The sequence below is a fragment of the Triplophysa dalaica genome, chromosome 6, assembly GCF_015846415.1.
Source record: "Triplophysa dalaica isolate WHDGS20190420 chromosome 6, ASM1584641v1, whole genome shotgun sequence".
NCBI lineage: Eukaryota > Metazoa > Chordata > Actinopteri > Cypriniformes > Nemacheilidae > Triplophysa > Triplophysa dalaica.
The window spans coordinates 14,049,969-14,076,552 of record NC_079547.1 but is presented as its reverse complement, the minus strand read 5'-3'; the positions used below and the strand labels follow the sequence as shown (position 1 = coordinate 14,076,552).

The 26,584-nt window shown below is 38.0% G+C and overlaps 3 protein-coding genes across 7 annotated transcripts in view; 2 read left to right on the top strand and 1 right to left on the bottom strand.

Moving 5' to 3' along the window:
- The first annotated feature begins 239 nt into the window (after positions 1 to 239).
- krt18b (keratin 18b) lies at positions 240 to 4,430 on the top strand. The gene is made up of 7 exons (XM_056750867.1): positions 240 to 749; positions 2,525 to 2,607; positions 2,742 to 2,898; positions 3,160 to 3,324; positions 3,413 to 3,538; positions 3,652 to 3,872; positions 3,981 to 4,430. Exons 1-7 carry the CDS (start codon positions 330 to 332, stop codon positions 4,009 to 4,011), a joined length of 1,203 nt encoding a protein of 400 aa, XP_056606845.1. The 5' UTR covers positions 240 to 329; the 3' UTR covers positions 4,012 to 4,430.
- A 1,126-nt stretch (positions 4,431 to 5,556) lies between these two features.
- Positions 5,557 to 10,600, top strand: si:dkey-195m11.8 (fidgetin-like protein 2). Of its 3 annotated transcripts, XM_056750870.1 has the most exons (3): positions 5,557 to 6,311; positions 6,576 to 6,683; positions 8,448 to 10,600. In XM_056750870.1, exon 3 carries the CDS (start codon positions 8,456 to 8,458, stop codon positions 9,278 to 9,280), a length of 825 nt encoding a protein of 274 aa, XP_056606848.1. In that variant the 5' UTR covers positions 5,557 to 6,311; positions 6,576 to 6,683; positions 8,448 to 8,455; the 3' UTR covers positions 9,281 to 10,600. The 3 variants fall into 3 exon arrangements, with proteins under 3 accessions (XP_056606848.1, XP_056606847.1, XP_056606846.1); XM_056750869.1 differs by lacking the exon at positions 6,576 to 6,683 and having other exon boundaries at positions 5,557 to 6,317; XM_056750868.1 differs by lacking the exon at positions 6,576 to 6,683 and having other exon boundaries at positions 5,560 to 6,311.
- A 1,667-nt stretch (positions 10,601 to 12,267) lies between these two features.
- scn8ab (sodium channel, voltage gated, type VIII, alpha subunit b) overlaps positions 12,268 to 26,584 on the bottom strand; it is a 55,905-nt gene continuing 41,588 nt past the window's right edge. For all 3 annotated transcript variants that reach the window (XM_056751111.1, XM_056751110.1, XM_056751112.1), the window contains exons 21-27: positions 24,328 to 24,450; positions 19,825 to 20,109; positions 19,655 to 19,708; positions 19,399 to 19,536; positions 18,133 to 18,237; positions 17,746 to 18,016; positions 12,268 to 17,568 (exon numbers count right to left, since the gene is read on the bottom strand). In XM_056751111.1, coding sequence (XP_056607089.1) covers positions 16,412 to 17,568; positions 17,746 to 18,016; positions 18,133 to 18,237; positions 19,399 to 19,536; positions 19,655 to 19,708; positions 19,825 to 20,109; positions 24,328 to 24,450 — 2,133 coding nt within the window. In that variant the 3' untranslated portion in view covers positions 12,268 to 16,411. The remainder of the gene's footprint in view (positions 17,569 to 17,745; positions 18,017 to 18,132; positions 18,238 to 19,398; positions 19,537 to 19,654; positions 19,709 to 19,824; positions 20,110 to 24,327; positions 24,451 to 26,584) is intronic.

Below are 26,584 nucleotides of genomic sequence, written 5' to 3'. Positions count from 1 at the left end.
AGTTTGCACATGTGGCCTTGGCCAGATGAGCTCAGTCATTGGAGTTCAGATGGAGGGAGGTAGAGGGGTGAGATCGGGTGGAAAGGAAAAGAGAGAATGTGGGCGTTAAAGAACTCCGAAAAAAGAGCGGGGGGAGAAATGGACCATGTGGGGAGGGTCTTAACTGGTCAGCGCGCGAGTCTAAGTCAGACAGAGAAAAAGGAGGAACAGCAAGAGTTTTGCGGGGGTATAAAAGCCTTGCAGTTCTGTTCCTGTATCTCTTCAGGCTTGACATCCCCTATCGCGCATTCAGTTTCTCGTTCAGTTTTTACTTCCTTCCTACAAACACCATGAGCTACTACGCACCTCAGGCATCTCACATTTCCTTCACCCGCTCTGTGCCTGTTAACCGTGCCGCTAGCACGTATGGCGGGGCGGGAGGTCACGGTACGAGGATCTCCACTGCCTCTGCCATGTCTCTCCGTTCTGCCCCTAGAAGCGGGAGTATTTCTGCTTCCTCTGCCTTCAAGGTGAGCTCTGCAGGCATGGGCACTGGCTCGGGGGGGTCCCTGAAAATGGGCATGGGCAATGAGAGAGGCCATATGCAGAATCTGAATGACCGCCTGGCCACTTATCTGGAGACGGTGAAAAGGCTGGAACAGGAGAATGGCAAACTGGAGCATAAGATCAGAGAGGTCCTTGAGAAAGGAGGACCAGAGGCCCGCGATAATAGCAAGTACAACTCCATCCTCGATGATCTGAGGAACAAGGTAAGAGATAATGTTGGGATAGACATGCTTTTCATGATCCGCGTGATTTTTTTGTGGGGGGTTGAAGGTTTTGAGAGTTTAAGGGATCCAGAAGTTGTTCACGTTGATGCCAGATGTTTAACGTTTCAGCAGTCTGGATGAAATTGGAGACACATAAAAATATGTGCAGAATCTCTTTATATGGTCTATGTATATATGAATATAAGATATTGTTGATTTTTATATAGTATATAAAATAAACTTGGTAAATTTATGAAACTTGCAAAAAGTGTCATTTCTACAAAACCTGAGCCGTTATCATGTCAACGTTATTTTTTAACATGTAGAAGTCCATGAGAAACTTAAATCTAGAACAAATGACTTCTCAAATATCTACATCTGAATGAAGGGTGTGGCACACACCCTTTTCTTCTCCCTCTCTTTTCTTTTGTGGTTGTTCTATTTCTCTCTGTTACTACAAGGGAATTCCTCAGGTTGTAAACCGGTGTAACCATAGAGACGGCCAACAGCCAACATAAATAAAACACTCACAATCATTTCTAAACTATTAGAAGAACGTTTGATGAACTACTGGAAGCTGAAACTTCCTAAAGTAACAGACCACACAGTCATAATGCAAAACAGATGTGAGATGAGCAGTCACAGGCATACACACCCACACAGTCACACACAAAGTCACAATTGTGCACGAGAATGGCACTGCTGCAGAACTTGAACAACATATGTGGTTGTGTCATTATATAACATTGAGAGCATAGAAATACTGTAAATAGGGCCTGTTTTCCTTTCGCAGTTGTAAAACTACAAAACAGATATGTGAGCTAGAAATCATTAGAATACTTCACTATATTAAATTATAGGGATAGTTTGACCAAAAATAAAAACTCGGTTATCATTTATTCACTTTATAAGTTTCTTCTTCTGCGTAACACAAAAGAGGATATCGGAAGTCAATGTTGTTTGGTTACCAATGTCTTTAAAACATCTTCTTAAGTGTTCCTCATAAGAAAGAAAGTCATAAAGGTTTGGAATGACAGGAGGGTGAGAAAACGATATGAGAATTTTCATTTTGGGGTCAACTAAAATATGCTGTTGCCAAAAACATTATACAAAAGCTTGTGATAAAGCACAAGTTTCCTCTTGCAGGATGAGTCACATGAAAGAACTTTGTAGGAGTGTGATATTTCTATTCAAAACACTGCACAGATAGATAACACACAGGCATAGTCTCTCTGATATGGACACCTGCACACACTTTAGACGTCAAAACATAAAATTCCCTTTAATTTTTTTTAGATTATATAGAAATTCTTGATAGTTTGAACACGTTTCTATGCTCCAATGTTTCATATTAAAAAATGTTAACGTAACGAAAGTTGTACAGAATAATTTAATACATTACAAAATCGGATTTCTTTAAAAAAATATTTAAAAAACTTAAAATATTAAGCTACCTGGCTGCCTAGTTAATTCAACTATTTTTTTTTTATTAACAATGAATTTGATGCAAACTTGTTGTGTTGAATAATATTTTAAAGTTGAATTAACAAGTTGAATTAACTTGAAATACTTTAAGTTGAATTAGTGAGATCATTACAGTTGATTAGAAAAGAACTGATTAGAAGAAGTTGAGAGACGCCGGTTTGAAGAATGCTCTTATTCTAATCTTGTTATTTTGGAGAGACTTGCTACAGGATAAAGGTTTTATTTGACTGCCAAAAGCAGATCTTCCTCTGACAAAGTGTGGTGAAATATGTTTCCTGTTTTGCCTGCAGGTTTTTGATGCCACTGTGGACAATGCAAGTCTTGTTCTGCAGATTGACAACGCTCGCCTCGCTGTGGATGACTTCAGAGTCAAGTCAGTATTTAATTACTGTCACATGCCATTGGTCACAACAAGAATTTCAAAAATGTCTTTAAACATACGACACATTCTATTCCAATCCCCTTTAGCAGAATTCACTAAAGTATCTAATTGCATGTGTGTTCCAGATTTGAGAATGAAATGGCCATCAGGCAGTCAGTGGAAGCAGATATTGGTGGTCTGAAGAGGGTACTTGATGAAACCAATGTTGGTCGCCTGAATGTGGAGGGTGAAATTGATTCCTTGAAAGAAGAGCTTCTATTCCTCAACAAGAACCATGAAAATGTAAATGCAACAGTCTCAATGTTTGAACTTCTCACAGACTTATTACAGCTAATACAGAAAGACAATTATATATCAAATGGTATCAACAATTAGAAGGCCCAGCACAACAACATTAACTGCACAGAACTTACTCACACTTCAGTTTTAAATAAACAACAAGTTTGTTATTTATCACGAACCAAATGTTACTGATCAACTTCTTAATGTCCAACCCTCAATGCATTTCCATGTCTCAGATTTCCTCTCTGTTCAATTGCGTAGGAAGTTGGAGAGTTACGAAACCAGATCACGCAGTCAGGTGTTCAGGTTGATGTTGACGCACCCAAGGGACAGGATATGTCTCAAGTGATGGACGAAATGAGGGCTAACTATGAAAAAATGGCTCTTAAAAATGTAGAAGAACTTAAAATGTGGCATGAAAACCAGGTACAGAAAATAATGACACAAATCTCTGGCCACAAAATGATTTAGACATGATCTCAAGCTTGCTTTCTCCAACCAAATCTCTCCTCAGATGTCAGAAGTCCAGGTGCAGGTATCTCAGAACACAGAAGCGTTACAAGGTGCACAAATGGAGATGAATGACCTGCGAAGACAGATTCAGACTCTTGAAATAGAGCTTGCATCTCAACAAAACCTGGTAATAAACCATGTACACATAGGATGTGTGAGGGTTTTAGTAGGATAATTGAACATGTTAAAGATTTGAACATTGAATTAAACATGAGTGTTTTTAATTGTTCTAATCTCTAGAGAGCATCGCTTGAAGACACGCTAAGGAATACTGAGATGCGTTCAAATGCAGAGTTGGAGAAGTATAATAACATCCAATTGCAGCTTGAAGCTGAGCTGGGACAGTTGAGGTCAAATATCACAGAGCAGGGTCAAGAATACGAAGCCCTGCTCAATATGAAGATGAAATTGGAGGCAGAAATCAGCACATACAAAGTACTCCTTGATGGAGGAGACTTCCAGTAAGGAGAGCTTATAAAGCCATATAACAAAAGAGCATATAGTGTACAATATAGCTAAAGTTGCTTGTTTAAATGTTACTGATCTCTAACATTCTCTTTGTTGTTCAGGCTCCAGGATGCCCTAGATGACAGAGATTAAAATTGCTGGTGCCAAATTTGAAACTCAACAAACTTCATGTTTTATTAACATTTTTGGAATGCATTCAAATGAAAACCTGTGACAAATCTTTATCCTCTTTTTTCTTTTGAAAATCCTCTTGCAATTGTTTAACTACAATTTATTCAGGGCAGATGTTGGTGTCTGGCCACATTTCATACCTTTTAAATGTCATATACAGGGAAGGCCCTAGTCACTTTTTGTCAAGACTGTTATACCAGACAAACAAGAAAAATGTATGAATCAAAGAATATAAATATAAACATAATGGAATTTATAATACATTTTATAATGCCAAATCATTGTTCAATTGTAGAGTCTTGTCTGGAAGCTTAAACATGAAAATGTGAAGAGAAATGTGACAAAGAAAGAAAGTAATAAAGTGAAAGTATGAGCACCAATGATTTCCTGATTGTTTAAAAGGTTGTCAAAGGTTGCCACTGTGTTTGGAGAGCCTTAGCAAAACAAATGAATTTATAAGGTCTTTATAGTGTGCCTAAATCTATATACTCAGTCCTGTTTTTTAACAACATTAGTTTCTTTAGGAACAGCATGGGGCATTAACAGTTTATCAATTTCTTGCTGCTAAAGTTCTCATACGGAGGACTTCAAAAACCAAGGGTTGAGATTGAAGTGCTGTTTACTCGAACAGACAAGAAATAAAGACACTGCTAACATAACACAGAAAGAAGACACAATCTTACACCAAACCACAGGAAATACAAGGTCTATACACCAGGGGTAGAGGTAGACATACATGAAAAAATGTAAAAAGAATGTTTTTGTGTATTTAAAAAATCAGTCAGTACAGGTAAAATGGGAAACATGTTTTTATAGGTTTCTTTCTGGTGACCCTGCTGCTGGTAAATTTCCTTTTTTACAGGTTTTTTACAGTTCATTTTTTTAAATATGACCAAAAAATATAAAATTACAGACAAGGACTGCAAATGTACAAGAAAACTGTGGAAAACATGTCATTTTAAAGAAAAAAACTCATAGTTAAATTCTAGCGCTCCGGCTGCCAGAAAATTATATTTATTTCATAGTGCAGGTACAAACAAACAGGTTCAGAAAAGTCTCTCTCTCTCAATTTCAATTTAAGTGTTGCATGACAAAATGTACATTCTTATTGCCAAAGCAACAGTGCAAGTATGTAAACAACGAATTAAAATAAAATGAAATAAAGTGTGATGTATGTAGCGCAACTTAATTAATAATATATGTAAATATATAAAAAAAGAGAAATAGGCAAGGCAAGGCAAGTTTATTTATATAGCACATTTCATACACAAGGGCAATTCAAAGTGCGTTACATAAATGATTGACAGAATAGAGTGTAGTTTAAACAAAGATTTACAAAATCAAGATATAAATTTAAGTAGCAGAATAAAGGGGTATAATAATACAATGTTCTGTATATATAAATGGGAAACATATTTCTCTCTCTCTCTCTCTCTCTCTCTCTCTCTCTCTCTCTCTTGCTTCTCACCTCCTGTGTGTGTGATTTATTGGCCAAAAGAGCATTTTATTTTTCTACATTAAATCTGCATTTTAATTTATTGTGTGGGAAAACTGAATATTGTGACAGCCATATGAAATATGCTTCTATTTGCATGTCTACAAAAAATGTTTTTTAACAATGTTCTTCTGTAACAATTTTTATGAGGAGCAGAGGAGACGTCTGCATTGCTCATTTATGTGAAAAAAAATCGCCTTCACATACCAGAAGCGCCCTCAGCTGTTGACTTGAGGTCATGATCTTATATTCAGAGATTTTCAGCCCCTCAAGAGCCCACAAATATGTCTCATAACGCAAATGTTTAAATTACAAATAAGTAAATAAACGTAACAATAAAACCTAAAAATGAATAAATGAATACAAATATTTGTTCCGAACGGCTTTGCACTATTTGAGTCATTAAGGTATAACTAATGGAAATGCCATTTGTGTGGATGATTAACAAATCAAGACACTGGCCATTTGTTAGCGTTAGATAAACAGTGACAGAAAACACTGTTGTTTAACTGTAAAAACATACTAAAGACATTCCCCTCTCTCTCATTTAAATGCATTCAATAGAAAATAGGAGGGCGGGGGATGGGAGTGTTCTTGTGGGGGAGGGGCTGTGCATGTGCGCTGTTGTCACAGGGACAGAGGGAGGTAACACGGAGTTAAAGCGAAGAAAAAAGAAGAGACAAAAAAGAAACTGTATCTGAAGGCATGGCATCGTAAGCTTGGAATATACCAAGAACTGTTACGTGCAATGGAAATACGCAGAGAGGTACTGGTATGTTTATTAATGCATGCACCATTTGAAACACCGTAAATTACATGGTCTAAAATGATGACTCTCTGACTTTCTGATGTGTTTTAAACTAGAGTGTGTTAGTGTGAAAGAGGAGAATTTTGCCTTTTTACTATAAAAATACATAAATCAAATTTCTATTTTTGCTTATTCTGTAAGTCATTGCATGTAAGCTTGCGAGAGAGAAGGGGACGCAATGCAAGGTGGAATAATAACTTGCGCTCTCTTTCTCTATTTAAGGCATGTGTGTTAATGAACAATGGTGAAACAAATATTAAGAATCAATTACATATACAATCAATTTGCAAAACCAACACAGTGAATCGTAGCTGAAGTCAAAAAAGCATGGTGAGTAAATGCACAAGAATGCATGTTAAAGGAGTAGTTTACCTTTAAAATGAAAATTTTGTCATCATTTATTTACTCAACCTCTTGTCATTTAAAACCTGTATGACTTCCACAGAACACAAAAGAAGATATTTTGAAGAATGTTGTAAACAGCCCCGCATTTACTTGAATTGGTTACAATAGATGTGATTGGGGGGCTGTGCTGTTCTGTTAACAACATTTTTCTGAATATCTTCTTTTGTGTTCTGCAGAAGAACTTTTGATGGTGAACTACTCCTTTAATGTTTGTGTGAATTTGTGTCGTCTTGAATTCTGCTGCAGAAAAAGTGTGCGCTTTACAGAGTAATGATTTAACCAGCTGTCTTGTCATCTCATGAACACTTTATCTTTCATGCAAAAATGATTGTGTATTAAAGTTTCCACAAAATTGCCATCAATTACCAGAAAAGGTCATTTGTAGTTCATGAAATGAATTATATCATGGTTGATTGACTAACTACTTTTGCAAATCATCAGTAATTTGATTAGTTAAATTAAAAAAGGTGAAGTCCAGCCAGCGGTACATGTTTTTGTATGTGTGTGTGCAAAGGATGTGCTCTTTGTAAATAGATCCCAGGCTAAATTCTTGGCATTCCGGGTGCAGCCGTATTTATGGAGGGGATCCTGTCTCTGGAACTTCTAGGATTTGTGTGAATTGGAGGGGGGCAACAAAAGATGTACAGAAACCAGACAAACAGTACAAAACTAAAAACATTTGTACAAAAACGAGCAAATGAATATATTTTTCAAATGAACAAGAGTATTTGTGTCCAGCAAGGATTTGTTGGGATTAGTGAGGAATCTGTACTGTAGGAAACTGACAAATGTGTCATTATCCTTCTGTCCATTCTAAAACTTTAATCTGTCTATTCTAATCTGCCCTCGTCTTCCAGAACACACATAAAAATAGACATGCACCCGTACACAAATTTACGCTGATCGTAAATCCAACAGTCAATCGCTCATTTAATTTGTCTTGGACTCTTTAAAACATGTGAAATTAGGACCGTGCAATTTTACTGAGATTATGGTCCCAGATTAAGATGCGAAGAATAGATCAAATCTTGTCCGGATTACTAAACACTTCCATATGGTGAATGCTGGTTGCTGCCCAGTTAGATTTTTATCTTTTTTGTCTGGAGACATAATATAACTGTATAAGTATAACTGCATAATTACATTATTTTTAATGTATGGTGTAGTAACACACCAAGAAAGCCACAATATTTAAAGGTGCACTCAGGCATTTTTCCCTGAATTTAAAGTGTATCACAAAAAAAAAAAAAAATGTACGGACACATGTGATGAAGACATACAGTAATGGGTGTCTGCCTGTTTTGATCACATGACCAGTTGGACCTTTTTCTTTTTTTTTGCCTTTATTGGACAAACAGTGATTTTTAAAGAGGACAGGAAGCGTGGATGAGAGAGAGGGGGATGGGGTCGGGGAAAGGACCACGAGACGGGATTCGAACTCGGGTCGCCCGGGACGCACCAGCGCCTTATGTCTGAGCACGAACCGCTCGACCATCGGCTCCGACTGGACCTTTTTTTTTCAGTAATAAATTTAGCTTCATCCTCGCCACTAGGTGTCAGACTCAGTATTGAAGGTCACTGCCATATCAGACTCTGTTAACCAAAATGAATGAGTGCACCGTTAAACAGAAACATCCCTTTAACATATATGTGAAAGTGTACAGTATATTTATCTTCTTACTTTCTCAGGTGTGGTAATGATGCAGTGGTCATCCGATGATGTCTATGATGTCTCCTCCACCACATCACCTCCAGTTCACCCTAAGCCCCTCCCATTTCCGCAGCCTAGTCGCCCCGGATTCTCAGGCTACACTGACGATATCAACGCCCTGAGTGCTTCTAGCTTGCTGAAGCGTTATGCTGAAAGGTATTCCTTCAGCTCAGCCTTACCGGAGCACGGCAGTTTCCTAAGGAGCGAGCAGCATCAGGAGGCGTGGCCTGTCGGATACGTTGCAGAGGGCCCCCCTGGTTTAGATGCATTGAAGGGGAGCGGAAGTGATCTTACAGTGCAGCAATACAACGGCGGCCCTACATCTCAGGATTTCTCTTCATCTTACAGTTCCCAACACCTGCTCCCCAAACCATCCTATCTCCCCTCACCAGCGTTTGCCTTACCGTCTGCATACCTGCCTCCTACACCGGGCTATGCTTATCCCCAGCAGTGCGGTCTTACCGCCGGATACCCCCACAGCACTCCGCCATTGCTGCCCTCAGGCTTGCACACACCCACGCCTTTGAATGCCCTCCACGTTCATGCCGAACCTCCACGCAACAGGAAGTTCGGCTTCGACCAACCCAAAACCGCCAGAGTGTCTCCTTACACAATCAGGGACAAGAGCGATCGGCAGAGCGGAGATGGGGGGAACATAAACGAAAGCTGCGGGAGGGACACCCAAAGCTACCGCCCAGAAAGACTGCCCTCTCATACCGATATTGAGGTAGATTCTGTGGGTAAGACCAGTAATGTGCAGCCACTGGAGGCACGGTCATATGGGGGTTCAGGACAGTACACATATCCTTAAATTTACAGGATTAAATCAATCAGGCAATTTTTTGTTCGTTTATACAGTTTATAATATAGGAAACATCAGGAAAGATGTTTTGCAGTAGATCAGTTGTGAACTACAAATATGTCTCTTCTATGCACATTATCGTTCCTCTGATTTCTTTAACGATTAATGTTAAATCACTCAACAAAGTTAATCAGGTAACACAAATACTTAGTTTCATTCCTTATCTTGTCTTTAAAATCACCTTATACTCTATAATTATGTTGTGCCGTGAAGCACATAATGGTGACAAGCTTTAATCCACCACACCAACCAATGAAATCCAAGCCAAAGACCAAAAAGGTGAAATTGGAATGTAAAGCAAAAGAGAAATGAGCTATTCTCAAGCGTATTTAGCATCTTGGATCCTCCTTAAAACACAAAAATGAAACCTGCATTTTAAAAATGAGTGTCGATATGAATGTTTTACAATGAGGATTCGTTATTGTAATTCAAACTTTTCAGTGTCTATCAAAACACTGAATTAGTGATATAAGAACACTTACATTATAGCAATATTAGATAAATACAGTATGTACCCTTTGAATGTAAAGAAATTTCTCTCAGGAATTGTGAATGAAGCCATACTTTTTATCTTATAAAAAAGTTTGAGTTTGACAGATGTTTTGGTATTTTATTGTCTACGTAGCTTAGATTCTTTGCCTTCTCCGACACAGTTTGAAGCTGTAAAAGGAAAAACTGAATGTTTTTTTAAACCAACGTTTTTGTCTGTTATGTATTACAGAACTGTACTCATAAATCTGGGCTAGTAAACACTCTTCTAATAACAAAAACAAATGTATTTTTAAAGATATTGGATTAAAGAATTTTACACATCACATAGTAATGTATCCCCACTTTAACGGTGTCATTTAGGGCTGCAAATGTGCTTAGCAGTCTTTCTTCTACTATTCCCCTATTGTGACTTTTACTATGGAAACCCACAGAGCTGTCCCAGCCCCCTAAAGCTGATCACTGGATGTGCTTTCTTCTGACCCTTTGACCCCCACCCATTTTGTTTTAAAGGAGGTTTGAGAACGAAATAAAAGATCTTTTGTTGTGGTGAGGTAAGCAGGGCATACACGGAAATGTACAAACAAAACTGCAGCTGATTACAGTCCAGCTAATATTTAATGTTAACAAATTCAAGATACAGTTGTGGAAAATGTAAACAGATACCTACCTCTAATGATGTATGTTCAGAATATGCAATTGTGTGTTATGTGTCAAAGTCTACCTCAAGAAAAGATACCTGAAATAAAGCGTTGTACTACCAGTGCGCAGTTTGCTCTTTGTGTCTGTGTGTTTGACCAAAAAAAGGTTTGATTAGGAAAGATTCATTCATTGATATTAGCAAGAAGAATATACCCCAATGAAAACAGCTGTATTTTTCAAAACACTGATGTTGTAAGGATGCAAAATTTTGAGTTAATGCTATAAGTGTCCCTTTTGATAACAGTTAACAGAATTTATACTGTACTTGCATAAGCATCAGCACTGTAGATCCCAACAGGCCAAATGCACAGCTGGGGCTGCAAGGTCACCTTGTCCCCTGTCCAGCATGACATTCAGATATTATGATCTTTAATTCCCAAAAGCAATAACAACCTTATGGATGCGCAGATGTGTCTCTGGGCATTCTTTGTTTAGAAAATGTTTATTCTTTTTTTACACCGTTGTTTCTAATTTACATGACAACCTTTAATGTTATATTTTTGCACTACCCCCTCCCAAAGCTCCCTGCAGTCAAAGTGCAGTCGAGTGTGATAGATGCTCTTCTTTCCATCCACCCCCCACAGTGCTTTGTTTTACATTTAATCTGAAACTTGATTTGTGACTTTGATCTGACAGTTCAACCAGTGTTTTTTAAATGACACATTATAAATTAAATTGAAAACAACATTCTTTTGTGATTGCATATTTGTCTGCTGTTTAATAAAATACAAATATGAACCTTATAGCCTACAATTGATTACAAACTCTGTGATTTAGCAACAGTTAGGCATCATGGACTGGTTGCTTGTGTTCACGTTTATTTTTACGTTTATGTGTATAGTGCATTATTACAAAGCTGTGGCAACATTTGCTCTGCTTGATCTACAGTTTGACCTCTAGGTGTCAGCATACATCCAACGATTGTCATATTGTAACAAGCAAAATATGATGGACCATACAACCTTACATACATACCTTAAAGGGATAGTCACCCAAAAAGAAAAATTCTGTCATGATATACTAACCCTCAGGTTTTTCAAAACAGGTATAAATTTCTTTGTTCTGCTGAACGCAAAGGAAGATATTTGCAACAATGTCAGTAACCAAACAGATCTTATCCCCCATTGACTCCCAAAGTATTTATTTTCCCTACTACAGTATAGCAGTAAATCAGGGATTAAATCTGTTTGGTTAGTGATATGCTTGCTAATATATTTTTGCAGAACAAAGAAAATGCATACAGGTTTGAAATGACAGAATTCATTTTTGGGCGAACTATACCTTTAAGGCAAAATAATACATTCGATCTATTTACAAGTCAGATCAGTTATCTCAGTTTAATGCATATCGAAACAGTAATAGAAATGTTATCATTTTTAAAATCTGGACTCCTTTTCCAATTTATCTGAGAACTGAACTGAAAACAAGAATTGGGCAGGTTAGAGGGTAAAATGTTTCCGCAAGGTAAAACAAAACTTTTTCATACATACACTGTCCACATGTGATCATAAACAACCAGAACCCTGATGTAAATGAGGCGTTTTTTAGCAGTTGTTAAATTTAGATTTGTTTTTTTACATTGAAAAAATGAAACTTCAGCTTTAAATATAACTTTTTCCATTTATCCATACAGTACAAAAATTTGCACTATACACAAATGTTGTATGCACATGCTCTTGCATCCAAAAATGAAATACATTCCCGGTGTCCTCACCAAAAGCAAGAAAAACACAAGCACTCGAGCATAACTGGAAGGCTGCTTTATTGTTTGGAAAAAGGTTTCGTGCTCAAATGAAGACAATCTTTCACAGATTCTCGCTAAGTCAAGTGGTTGTGCAACACACCCTCTCCCCTCCAACATCAGTGGCAGGAGATAAAGTACAACATTATGAACCAAAAACCACTTGAGATATTGTCAGCAAATGAAGGAAATAGCATCTCAGTCATGCTACAAAAGAATCGACAGAAATCAGTCTTTATAGAAAAATAAAAACAAGTGGCTGAAAATTAACAGAAGCTGAGCACAGAAGTCAAACTGTATCTCTTTCTAGACACTCGACCTTTGAGAGATTCATCGAGTGACCGCTGGACTCCATTTTTTCGCCCCATGCTATCGGACAATCTCTGATGATGAAGTCAGGCTGATGCCAGTTAAGTTTTCTTTTTTTCTTTTCATTTTTCTGTTTTTGTCTTTTTTTAGATTTTGTCTTTTTGTTTCTTTTTTGCTTTTTAATAGATGTCACAGACATTCTTTAGTTCAGTTCTTCTCCCAGTGCTCATTTGAAACAAGCTCCACTTGTTTAGGAGAATTTTATGCAACATCATCTACATTGTCAACAAACGAAATCTCGCATCAAAAGGCACCTTAAACAAACGTACAAAGACAAGAAAAGCATAAGGTAAAGCCTAACCAAACCTAAACTGCAAATTGCATTGCTGTGTATCTAAGAGATGAAAAACAAGCTAAGCTTTAGAGTCAAGCTGCAGTACACACATTTAAAGTGACCGAACTGTCACACACCTTCCCCCCAACCCCGTCCCACACACTCGCTCTCTCAGACTCCGACTGAAAGATAACGGCATTTGGCGATTAGACTGGAAGATGAAAACAGGGAAGTGTATGTGTCCTCTGGTGCATATGTATGCCAGTTGGGTGGAAGGGGAGGTAAGATGTTTTCACACAGGGTGTAAATTAATTGCTGGTAGTGCATTCCCCTCCCGAAAACAGGCGGCATAAGCCATAGCGAGCAGCCAGTACATCACCGTGCATTGAAAGCTGGACCCGCGCGTGCTTACACACGAGCACTCGGACATGCACTCCATCGAATACACACGCACACGCTGTGCGGGCCAGGGCAGACGTTTTGGTCGTTCACCGAACGTATTGCACAAAAGTAAACAAACAAATGACAGCCAGTGGTGCTAACCCCCTCAACACCAAGCTGAGGTCAACATGGAGTAGGACAGTGCTCTCTTATCGTATATACATACATATGTATACGTCTGCATATATATACACATATGTACATATACATGTATACATAAATACATATGTAGTGTATAACTCTATATATGTCTTGAGTGCTGTATAGATTTATATATACTTTTTGCTTTTAACATATATTGGAATTCCCTCTTTAATGTGAAGTGTCTCAAAAAAATCTACACCTTCTAACAAATATGTCACGGTCTACAAGTGAGACCAGGGCAATGAGTGAAGCCATTCTAATAAGGTTATAATTACTTTTCGGTATTCGAGTAATAGCAGTAAAGTACTTCTGTATTTACAAAAAACTATGCATGCCGTTAAAATAAAATGATATATTACATTATTTATAGTCTCTTAAAAAGTGCATTCTTAACTTTTCAGCATTTTGTGCAGCTTACAACATAGCCTATACTGTACAATATATTTTTTGTAACTCGTTTTTTATTATAATGAATGTACGGTCTGTTATTTGTTTAGATTTGTTCTCTTTTTTTTTTTTTTTACGTTTTTACATTCGAGCCTGCGTGGCTGCATAAATGAGAATGGTTTGAGCTTTGCTGAGCTTTTTGTTTAGGTTCAAGTCAACGCCCTCGCATGCAGCAACTGGACCATCAGGTGACGGGTTAAGGGTAAACCGCTGATATCACAAAAAAAGGAAAATGTATTAGCTTTGATGTAGAAGTTGCGTGGCTCACAGTAAATAATCTGTGTGACCAGTGCCTAATGGTTATTTGGCATTAGTGTGGTGGTCTACTAATGAAAAACAAGGCAGACAAGGGGTTGAAGAACTGCACGTTGAAATCAAAGGCCCTGTGTTCCATACAACAAAACTGTCATGATTTTTCACATCGATTCTCATTGCCTCCAGGCGGTTTGCTCATACCTAGAATAACAAACTCCGAAGCTGCTTGGGGTTAGCTCCACGTGAAATAGCCCTGCGCTTTTCTTTCCATGAGTTTAAGAAGGTGGGAGTGCTCCTGCCTTAGCTCCGCCCCATCTTACAAACATTCTTGGGACCCAATGTGAAGGCCCTTATTCATGACATCGGAGTCACAATGATACATCTGTGTTGTATCCTGAGAAGAATGGGGAAGCTCAAGCTCAAGCAATAGTCTGAAAGTGCTTTACGGGAGGGGATCGGTTCTACCTCCCCTGAAACATTCCAGGAACTTCCAGACACACACTAAATAATGAAATAAACATCTTTGGCTTCTCTTTTAACAGCTGTGACTGCCAAACTGGCTCGCTGTCTATCTCAAGTCGCAATGTCCTTGCCCTGGCTACAATCAAACCGTTGCTGAAGATGTGATGACTTCATAAAAAGATAAAGTTCAGTTAGGGACAAACAAGTATGAGACATATTATACATAAAACAGATACACTGCAAAATGGGTTTAAGTAATGTTCGTCTAAAATAAAATCTGCCACTTTCTCAGAAACGGTTATAGCTCATCTCATCGTACCCCTGATAAGGATCAAAAATGCCAACCAACTTGCTACACCCCTAATTATGCCCACCCCGCCCTATTGACCCTCCCTGGACCCACCTACAATATAACCCGCGGTGTGGGTAGTGCCGTAGGTGAGGTAACCGATATTGCTGCATACAAATAAAATAAGAAGCTTTAGGAATTACAGTGTTCATATTTGTATCGTTTCCTTCCGTCTCCATACGCACACAACTTTTCTCCTTCGTTATCTCCTGAGCAGCAAAAAATGGGATGTTCCCTTTCTCTCCAATAATGTGCCACAATGCTAGCATTTGTTTCAATGTAAGTCACACGCATTGTGCACCATCCCAAATTCTGTCTATTTAATCGTCTACTTCGTAACTGTAAGTAGAGGAGATGTTTGTACAGGCCAATTGGGTTGTATCAGTATCAAATTATGCTCTATCAAGTTTCTGGTAGTAAATTTAGCCAGTGGACAGCCTAAAACATTATCAAGCCACTGTGGTGGTCAGTATTAGTGTTTCGTGGACTATGAATATTCATGCAAAATTTCTGATCAAAACATGCCATCATGCAAGTCATTTCTATGCATTGAACAAGCACAATAATTTATTATTCATTTGGAGATGTGTATTGGGGGCCCCTGGTTATTGCCCCCGATCCTATCGGTGTGAAAGCCCATGTAGAAAAAGCCTTTTGATGCAGGTATAACAAAGTTATCATGACACAGGGTGACATGGGCAAAATGTAGAATGTGAATTTTTTCCTCCCGCTTCTCCTTTTTTGCCGCTCAAATATAATGTAAAGACGATGTAAAAGATTTTCAACGCTAGCAAATGCAAAGAGGCCGTTGGATTTAGCCAGACTCTAGGCTTTGTTCACGCTCACGGCTCACTCGCAACACTTTCTCAAGTTAGTACACATATTTATGAAATGAAACGATGCAGACTCCTTCGCCATCCACTCCAGGAAGCCGATTCTGTCATGGAAAGCAGTGTTTCTTCATGGAACGACGCAGTCCGTAAGAATGGGATCGTAAGGGCGGTCAATCCCTGTTCTCCCGTGCGGATTATCACATTCCCGCTCGGTAAGGAGTTCCATACTGAAGCGCGATATAGCCCTCTAAAATACGCTTGATCAAGTATCAGTCTTTTGAAACTTGTATTTGATTTTGTTTAAATCAAGTCTTGATGCAACAGTGTCACATAGGAAGCTGATTATGTTTGGTTTAACTTTTAAGAGTCTTCAAGCTTTGATGAACCCCAATGCTTTTTCCACATCGATGCACCTGTGACGCTTGTAAACAATTTTTTTGTTGAGTTACTTAAATATTGTTTTTAATCTGTACATCTGTATACTTGGATTCAGTGTTTCCATTAGCTTGAAATTACAGTTTTTTCATTATTATATTGTCAAGATCATTAATACTGTCCATGAGTTTCAACGTCCTTAACACTTGGATTCCCTGACGTCTTTTTGGTTTCTGCCTTTCTCTTTGCGTCCCTTTCCTTCGTTGTTGTCATCTTGCTTTTCCTTCTCAGGCTTGGTTACGCTGTCGTAAGATGGCAGGGATGCGGTGGAGGGAGTGCCTTCTTTCTTCTCCTGATTGGCTCCTCCGTTCTCAAGTTTGTTGTTGGCAGGCCTGCGCTTGCAGATGAAGCCCCGGGACGCCAGGTGCGAGCGGTACGCTCTCTGGATCACCATGGCCGACACCTCCTCCTGCTTGCGGCGCAGCGTGGTGGTGATGGGCTCGTAGGAAACTTTGGAGGGATTTGCCGCCACGAAGCGCTCCTCCATTTGCTGCCGCATCATATCCAGGTCGCCGCTGTCACCCAGCACACGCTTGGTGAAGGCAAACAGAATGTCCAAGCAATGTATGCGGTCGCCGCTTACCATTGGCAGATCCATGGCGATCAACTCAATGATGTTTGGCTTTGGCACACGGAGAGGATGCTCTAACGTATCTGCAAAGTCTGGCAGCTTGGCGAAGGTGATGAACTGACAAGCATCCGGATCGAACTTCTCCCATATCTCGTAGAAGGACTCAAAGTCATCTTCACAGAGCGGATCGGCGCTCTCCTCAGTGGCAACGCTAAAGTTCTCTAAGATGATGGCGATGTACATGTTCACCACGATCAGAAAGGAAACAATGATGTACATAACAAAGAAGAAGATTCCCACTGATGGATTACCGCAGTCACCTTTAACAGTTGTTCCTGGGTTCTCTTTATTAGGGTCGCAGTCAGGCGGATAGTTCAAGATTGGAGCTAAGAGACCGTCCCAGCCGGCTGACGTGGTGATCATGAATAGACAGATCATGCTATTGCCAAAGGTTTCAAAGTTATACATGTCATCAATTCCTAATTCTCGCTTCACGTAGGCGAAATTAGACATGCCAAAGATGGAGAAGATGAACATGACGAGGAAAAGCAGCAGACCAATGTTAAACAGAGCAGGAAGTGACATCATCAGAGCGAACAGTAATGTCCGGATGCCCTTGGCTCCTTTGATGAGACGCAGAATGCGGCCGATTCGAGCCAGACGGATTACCCTGAACAAGGTTGGTGACACAAAGTACTTCTCAATCAGGTCTGCCAGAAACATACCTGAAAAATGGAGCAAAGGAAAACTTTCAAAATTGTCCCAAGATTAAACATTTATTAAGTGCAATGTGAGGGTGAATTAATGATGTCAGGATTTGAATATTTGGGTAAATTATCCATTTACAGCTCTAATGTAAATGCCAGTCCAGTGATAAAATCCCATTTGGGCGGCGTACTCACCACTAATGGACAGAATGACAACAACGGAGTCAAAGACGTTCCAGCCGTTGGTGAAATAGTAGTGTCGCAGAGCAAATAGCTTCAAGACAAACTCGCCCGTGAAAGACACGATGAATATGAAGTTTACCCAGTACAGGATGTTCTCTGTATCCTTCGTCTGATCATCTGTTTCCACCATCATAGTTACCATGTTCAGACAGATGAGAATCATAATAGAGATATCAAAGGCCTGCTGGGTGACAAAGTCAAATATCATCCCCTGGATTGGGTTCTGCCAAGGAAAGAAGAAATGTAGAGAAAGAGAAAATGGCGATAAGAAGGGCAGTTATTGACATGTGATGGTTTGAGAGATGATGGTATTGCCTCAAGACTTTTGTGTCTGCATACCAGCGGTCTGGGGATGGGCTTCTGAGGCTTTTTCGAACCTAGTTTCTTCATAGCGTTGTAGTACTTTTTCTGCTCTTCTGTCATGAAGATATCCTGACCTCCAAAGTATAGGGAAAACAAAACACTGGTTACAACCTATGATACCAGTCTTGATGTTCATATGAGCTCACATATCAACTCACTCAAACAGATCACTTTAGCATAGCACACTATGGCTAAAACTAAATAATAAATAAAATTGAGCCCCATCCCTTTTTTATCACAAGATTGAAAAAGATAAATGAAAGTTAAATGGTTGCAGTTGTAAAACTATACAAACACCATCTTGGTACTTTTTGTTAAAATTGATCAAATTAGTTGAATAGTATAATAGTTGAAAGTATATTTAAAAGTAACCTGCAAACAATATCAAATTATGTTATATTATTATGATATCATGAAACTGTGGCACATTAGATGTTAATTTTGTTTGTGAAGAGTGTATACAGTGGAAGCTGTCCAGATGTGCTATTGCTTGTCAATCTTAAAAAAAATGCTTGGCAATTGATATTAAGTCATGTTTGTTTTATGTATTGGTACTAGTTGAGGAGACTTCTATTAGAGTCCTGATAGTGAGAAATTCTCCACACCGTTGCTTTAACTTTAAAGTTCCAACATTTTACATATGTAACAGTGCCTAATATGTGATTATTTTGACACTGAGCTTACACACCATACACTGTAAAAAAAAAGATTAACAAGTTAACACATGTTTTTCCATTACTTGAACTCATCAAAATAATTTAACCAATTTATCTTAATTTTAAAGGATACAAAATTTATTTTTACATTCACTATTTGAATTCAAGTGCCTTGTAAAGTCATTTTTTTAAATAAAATAATTTTTGAATGAAAGCCACCATGAAACGGAAGTTGCGATTTATTTTGCCCTTTCCTTTTTGATTGGTGTGTTGTAAGTTGGGCCTGGAGGGGAGGACTAAAAATGCCTGGCCATTGGACAGTCAGTATAGTCCTTCCCTTTTTTTTGTTGCTGACGTCATGTGGTGAAGAGTTGTCGTTGAACGTGGGAGAGGAGCTTATTGTTTTTGATTAAAGATTACAAGTGCAAATGAATGGTGTGCTTTGATTTTCTTGTGACTTTAAGCTTTAAGCTTTAAGTGTAGTTTCTGCTGCTATACATTTTTTGCAATAGATTCTTCTTTCCCAATCCTGTAAAAAATCTTGCGTATATATACCGCTATAGTGCTAAGAAACCAAGACACTTATCTTTTTCTTCTGTTGGTTAAAGTTGTCGATGATGACACCAATAAAGAGATTCAGAGTGAAGAAGGAGCCGAAGATTATGAAGATCACAAAATATATATACATGTAGATATTGTCCTCATAGATTGGCTGGTCATTAACCTGAAAACAGCAAACAACAAAACAAGCGACTCACATGATATTAATGAACTCTGCGCACGGTCACACCATCAACTAAAACGTAAATAAGTCTTTCAAGAAGCTATAAAATGATTCTCACCCCTCTGGAATCCACGGCAGCATACATGATGTCCATCCATCCTTTGAAAGTTGCCTAGGTCACAAAAAGAAAAGCTCTTCTAAGAATTTTTGCTCTGTATGCTCATGTACAATTTGATTTATGTCCAAACAACTCGCACACAAAAGACAAAAAACAGAAAAGTCAAGTACCACTTGCAGGAGTGCCAGATAACCAGCGCCCACATTGTCGAAATTGATCTTCACATTCTTCCAACGGACTTCAGTGTAGTTTGATTCGATGAGTCCTAGGCATTCTGATTTGTTGTCGACAAGCTTAGCATCAAAGAGTTCCTCTGAGGTCATATTGAAGCAATAGTGGTACTTCCCAGCAAACATATTGACACCCATGATGCTGAAGATCAGCCAGAAAATTAAACACACCAACAGCACGTTCATAATGGAGGGAATGGCACCCACCAGAGCGTTCACAACAACCTGCAGACCAAGAGATTGGGGGAATGATGGGAAGAGGGATCAAAACGAGAATAAAAGAGAAAGAGAGTTAGAATATGTTACCCTGGGTGCCTGGTGTTCAGATATTAAACGTATGTCTCCACGCTCTTTTACAATTAAATTAATCTCTTAACATTCTACAAATTCTACAATGGTTTGGCCTTTAATCACTTTGTCAATATATGGCCATTGTTTGATGATTATTATTTATGCATGTGTAATTTGCATCATTAACATATGTGCAAAACAAATTATGAGGAGGTAAATGTGATTGTGTAGTTTTTCTTTAACCCCTAAAGACACAAAGAGCATGGAGATATATAAATACACCACTGTTCAAAAGTTTAGGGTCACTTGAAATATTTTGATTGACCTTGTGTAGGAGATGTATGCTTGAATGTTTTGTAGAGAACAATATAATTGAAACATATTAGCTTCTTTTATTACTAAAAGTGTTTTTGAAATGAATGACATTGACTAAATAATGAGTGTAAAACCCATGAAATAAGTTTGAATGAGTTTGTTCTGATTTGATTTATCACAACATAATTCCCAAGTTACATGTGTGTTATTCATACATGTACTAAAATTCTAATATGCAAAAAAATAAGAATGAGTGACCCTAAACCTCTAAACGGTAGTGAATATTGCAACTTAAATTACAACTTAACTTAATTGACAACACCAAGATGCTAAAAAAAGGCATGGATTTAAGGAAAGTATTTTTAATATAAATGAAATAAGATTGAAATTCTGTAATTTAGTATAAATGATAAGATTGAAATTCTGGTGAACTAGAAAATACCATAATGTAACATAAGAAAAACTAACTGACAGTTTTTATCTCACTGCAAAGTAAAAAGTAGGAAGATTGCATTGATTTATCTCAGAGTTATATACTGCATATCAATATTTTCCTCTTTCCATACCGGTACATTGCTTAGTGTTACAAAAGAACAAGTGTATAAGGAAACCGATCACCACAAGGTTGAGATTAAAACATACATTAAGACATTGTAGAGGAAGTGTCTTGCCCTTCCGGTTCCCTCTTATACACGCAAAAGCTGTAATGTTAAGGGCATCACTCACTGGACGTGTAGGTGTTTGTGTATGTGTAGGTATACCATCTAATTCTAATTAAAGATGGGCCAGTTTTAAAGGGACACTTTATCCAAAAAATGACCCATTTGTTCACCTTCGAGTTGTTCCAAATCTGTATACATTTCTTTGTTCTGCTGAACAAAACGAAAGATGTTTCGAAGAATGCTTATAACCAGATACATTTTGCCCCCCATTGACTGACATGGCAGGAAAAAATACAATGGTATTCAAAAGTCCCCCAGAACAGTTTGCTGTCTTAGAGGTACATTCTTCAAAATGTCTTCTTTTGTGTTCAACAGAACAAAACAAAATGATAAAAGGGATTTTTCCAACTATTGGACAGAACTTTATCTCTTATTTTATTGTTATTTAACATCAAGTAGCTTTTTCTAGAATTTTATCTGTATTAATAATTATTCTAGTACGTTATTTGTGTTTATGACGGTTTTTCACTATTGTTCAGAAAGAAATGATTGAATTTTTAGAGTCATATTAGAGCACATGCCTGAAAGATATCCATAACGTCGCCAGTATGTGTACACTTACAACACACTTGATTTTAGATTGTTTAACTCTTGGCACTTAACATCCAGTGTGTGACCCCCTTTAGGACATTATATGATTGATAGATGATCAAATACAATTAGCCAATTTGAGCGCATGCAGGGGACAAGTCTTAGCAGAAGCCATGAACCCCATTTTAATGACAATAAATAGTTAACCATGTTAACAAATCCTACTACTGTTACTCACTGTAATTAATTAGTGATCCTGACAATACAACCCAAACAATCTAGTCCTTGATAGATTCTAGAGAGGTACATGGCTTTCTGTTTATACCACAAAGAGGATGCATATAACATGATTCGCAATGACAAAAGAGCAGGTGACATAGATGGATAGAGTGTTTAGAATATCAATATGTGTATTAAAAAACTATAATAAATATGGTTAAACACATCCAAAAACTATGTTGCTTTGCATGATTGTGCAAGTGTATTAAGTGATTCTAAAATTGTTGGTATACTGATTTACTGATACTGATACTGATTTTATTGCATCAGTCACAATTTTTCCTTAAAAGTAATACAACTCTTTTATTCTGCTAAATGATATTACAATGGATTTAATAAAATAAAAGGCTACATCAAATTATGAATCAACAAGCCAAAGAGACATTTGTGCTTGTATTGTTTACATTATTTGGTGATAATGTGAAATAAGTAGTGGTGGGCCGTTAACGCGAGACTCTTATCGCGCGATAAAAAAAATGTCGCCGTTAATCTATTCTCAAAGTTGGGTTGGGAGCTGGGTCTATACGACGCAAGCTATGATGACTTTCAGCTTGATATTTTAGCGCGGATGTATACCTAGCTTACTTGGGGGCGAGAACGAGATTTTTCAACTCGCGGGATTCGCGTGATTCGCGCCACCTCGTCATCTCATAACCAGGACTTCATTCGCGCGATTCCCGCCGCCTCATCATCTCATAACCAGGGCTTCATTCTCGTCATTCGCGCCGCCTCATCATCTCATAACCAGGGCTTCATTCGCGTCATTCGCGCCGCCTCATCATCTCATAACCAGGGCTTCATTCGCGCGATTCGCGCAGCAAGTAGGTCTATCGCATCTTTGCATTGACTTAACATGTAAATCACTCACGCTTGACGCGCCATTTGTGTTTGGGCTGAACACAATATAACGTTACTGTGAAAATACCACATCAAACGTGACGTGCTAACATGGATGCATCTATGAAGCCGCCGGGTTTGCTTCAGGGAAAATGTATTTTTAAGAAGCTTCCCAATAGAAACCTCTACAAGACTGAGGTTGTTTGCACCTTGTGCAATGTGGAATTGGTTTACTGTACGGAATTGCTTTACATACAGTTGGTTTAAAAAAAAAAAACTTTCTCTCGACAGGTCTAGCTTTAGTTGAAACCAGTAACTTTGTATTGAGATCTAATGTATTATGGCTCCTGTATGACATATCGCTTGTTGCTCCCTAACTCTTTGTAAATCGCTTTGGATAAAAGCGTCTGCTAAATGACTAAATGTAAATGTAAATGTACTGTAGGAGCTCTTCCAGTCTCAAGTACCACCTAAACGCAAAGCATCCCTTAGCTATTGCGGAAGTAACACAAGTACATCTTATTGAACATAATTTAATTTTCATCACCAATTATCATAGTAGAACAGCTTTCTCAAGCAGTTTGTGATGCATTTTGGAAACAGTAGATGAGCCCCTGGTCTAATGCGCCACCTGGCTTGAGAAACCCGTTCTCAAAGACTTACTTTTAGTCATTATTTGGGTAGCACACATATTCTGAATGCCTTCGGCAGAATTCAAATGAGCCATTTTAATCTAGATTAATCTAGATTAATTCCAAGGTTAATCTAGATTAATCTAGATTAAAAAATATTAATCTATGCCCACCACTAGAAATAAGTCAGTAGGTGAAGTAAGGATACAAACAACGTATGATTAATGTTGTGGTGCAGAAAATATGCATAGTAAAAAGAGCATGTGAATGGGTTTTGGTTGGGAAAAGACTTGAGCAAATGACAGAAATCCATTTATTAGAAACGGCTATACTTTAAGACATTAAGATGTTCGAAAGATCACAGACAGGCCTTCAACTAATGCTGTTGCATAAATTGCCCAATTAAAAACCAAAACATAAAAGAAATTATGGTTGTGATGAGGCATCTTAACATAATATCCCCTCAAGATTATATCTCGTGTTTATTCTAAAACCATAAGTTTCCCCAAAAGTTGCTATAAGATTATTTGTGGTGTCAATTAAAATAGTCAAGAAACGTCATCATTCAAAAAAATCTAACCAATTAAATAAAAATAAACATTTCAGATGCATCATGATGCAATGTTGAAAAGGTTTTCCATGCGGATATATTTTTCAAACACATGCACTTGAAGTGTAAGTTTATCTATTACAATGTCATTTGGATTTACAGAATCCTCACAGATTTGCTTATTCCTCTAAAGCCGTGGTATTACTTTCTGCACAATGGTGGTTTACAGCATGCAGTCGTGTTCTCACGGAGTGACTGGCATGCATGGGGCAGTCCTGGATCTTACCCTCATGCCCTCAAACCGGGACAAAGCTCTCAGGGGCCTGAGAGCCCTCAAAGTCCTCAGGGACTTTATGGGGCCCAAGTCTGAGTAGCCCAGCGCATTAGCTATAAGGCTGACTATAGACACCTACACAAAGAGAGAAAGAGCAAGAGAGGACAGAGAGTCAAAGAGGACGTCGGAGGGAGAGAGAGAGGAACCCTACATACTGAACTGTATGTCGACACTGGAGAGGCAGTTAACGCATATATACATACACATACAAACACAAGCTCATGTATGTATGCACATAAGTGTATTCATCAAAAGAACGAAAGAAAGAGAAGGAAAGAGATTAAGGTTAAACATGGGGTTAACCACTCAGAGTTATAGGCATGTTGTGCGACCCTTGTTTTAATCTTAGTATGAGATTTGGTTTTGCTATTTCAGGCTGAAGATGCTTGGAAAGCAGCTTACAGCTAACCTGGAAGGAAACTTGTGGTTGAGATAGTTGTAAAAAGAGAAATAACGCACATGAAGGAACACATTTAGAGAAGGGATGTACACAAACTTACAAGTACATTCACTTTACTTTGTACACACAAAATACACACGATACATACTGTACGAACACCAACCGCATACTGTACGGTACACACGAGAGTCATTAGACAGGGCGGTTTGGGAGAGTAAGCAGGCAGAAAGAGAGAGAGGAACTCCTGGAAAAGAACAAGAGAGTCCTGACACAGAGACCTTACCCTGGCCCCTCACTTCTCGGCCCTCTATTGGCCCCTCATGCCCTGTGTGTCCATCAGCACTATAGAGAGACAAGGTTACAGTGCCTGTCAGGGACAATAAACTATCAATACTTTTGTTTAGGATTTTCATAAACACGCTCAGCCAACACACACTTTTATTGAATGTCCACTCTCATTGACAGATACGTACTGTAGTATTTTTTCACCATGTCCTAACCAAAAGCTACACGATACCACGCAATATGATAATAGGCATATTTTCCATGTTATGCAGAGATGTTGTCCAAACCAGCGGTGACAGAAACTGTTTCTATTTCTAACACTTGGGAAGTTCTGCACGCTTAATTTCATGAATATGACTCATGTTTAATAAAAACATGAATGATGAGAAACTGCTTATATAAATTTAGAATCTGAAAGTATAGCAATTATAGCATAGCGTCCAGTAAGGCATCCCAAGAGTCATGAAATAGGATGCATCAACGTCTGCTGCAGTCTTATTGGCTGTGTTTTGTGATTGATTCTCAAGCCACACCCCTTTGTCCAGTTCGATGAGGACAGACAAATTGCTTAGCCCTAGAATCTTATTGCGTGCGTTTGGTTAGGACGTGGTGTAATCATCTATTTTATTAGACAATGTATCTTTAAGACTCTTACGTATGGAAATTAGCTAAACTCCTGAGGGCTGTTCCACAAAGACAGTGTTTTAATTGTAATTTTTTAATTGTATCTTTGCTTGGTTATTATTTGTGTACAAATATTTCCCAAAATGTACATTTCATTAATATTACATTATTAAATAATTTAGACCCTTTTGGATGTTCACTTCACCTGTTTTCTGTGCATGCACATGATTAGTAATCATCAATGAAGGGTTTAAATATGGGTTGAGAGAAAGTTAATAACTATATTTTTTGCTAAGAAATATACATCATACAATACAGTATCTTACAATCACAGTTAAATTAGATGAGAACATTTCAGTTCATTTCCATAAAATATATACCAATAGATAAAAATTAACTATGGCATTATGACACAACTAAACCCACATCCCACTGAACAGAATGTACCAGCAGCAGATCACCCTACCATTTCAGAAGAATAAAACATATTACCCTTTGTAATGATGACCAATAATATAATTGATCAGCCTAAAAGCTTGAAAAGAATATATACAGACAAACACAAAACTTTTTCATGTAGCCACAGAAAGTTTTAAGAGATCACTCCAAAACTATTTAAATTTTTCAGAATTTATCATATGCTTGTATGCGATCATTTGAATATATTTCGAATCAGGACAAACTGTCCAATGGGATAAACTTGTTAGAAGTAACAAACAAGAACATTTGCAGATCTTGAATACTGCAAAGAAAACCAACACAATACTTATATTTTTAAATGTATTTTAGGACTAGTTAAAAATGAATATTTAAAGTAATAAGCCTAATAATTAAGATATAAGATTTTTTTGCACAACGTTCATATCTTTTTGCATTCTCTCAGTCTTTCACATTGCTGTT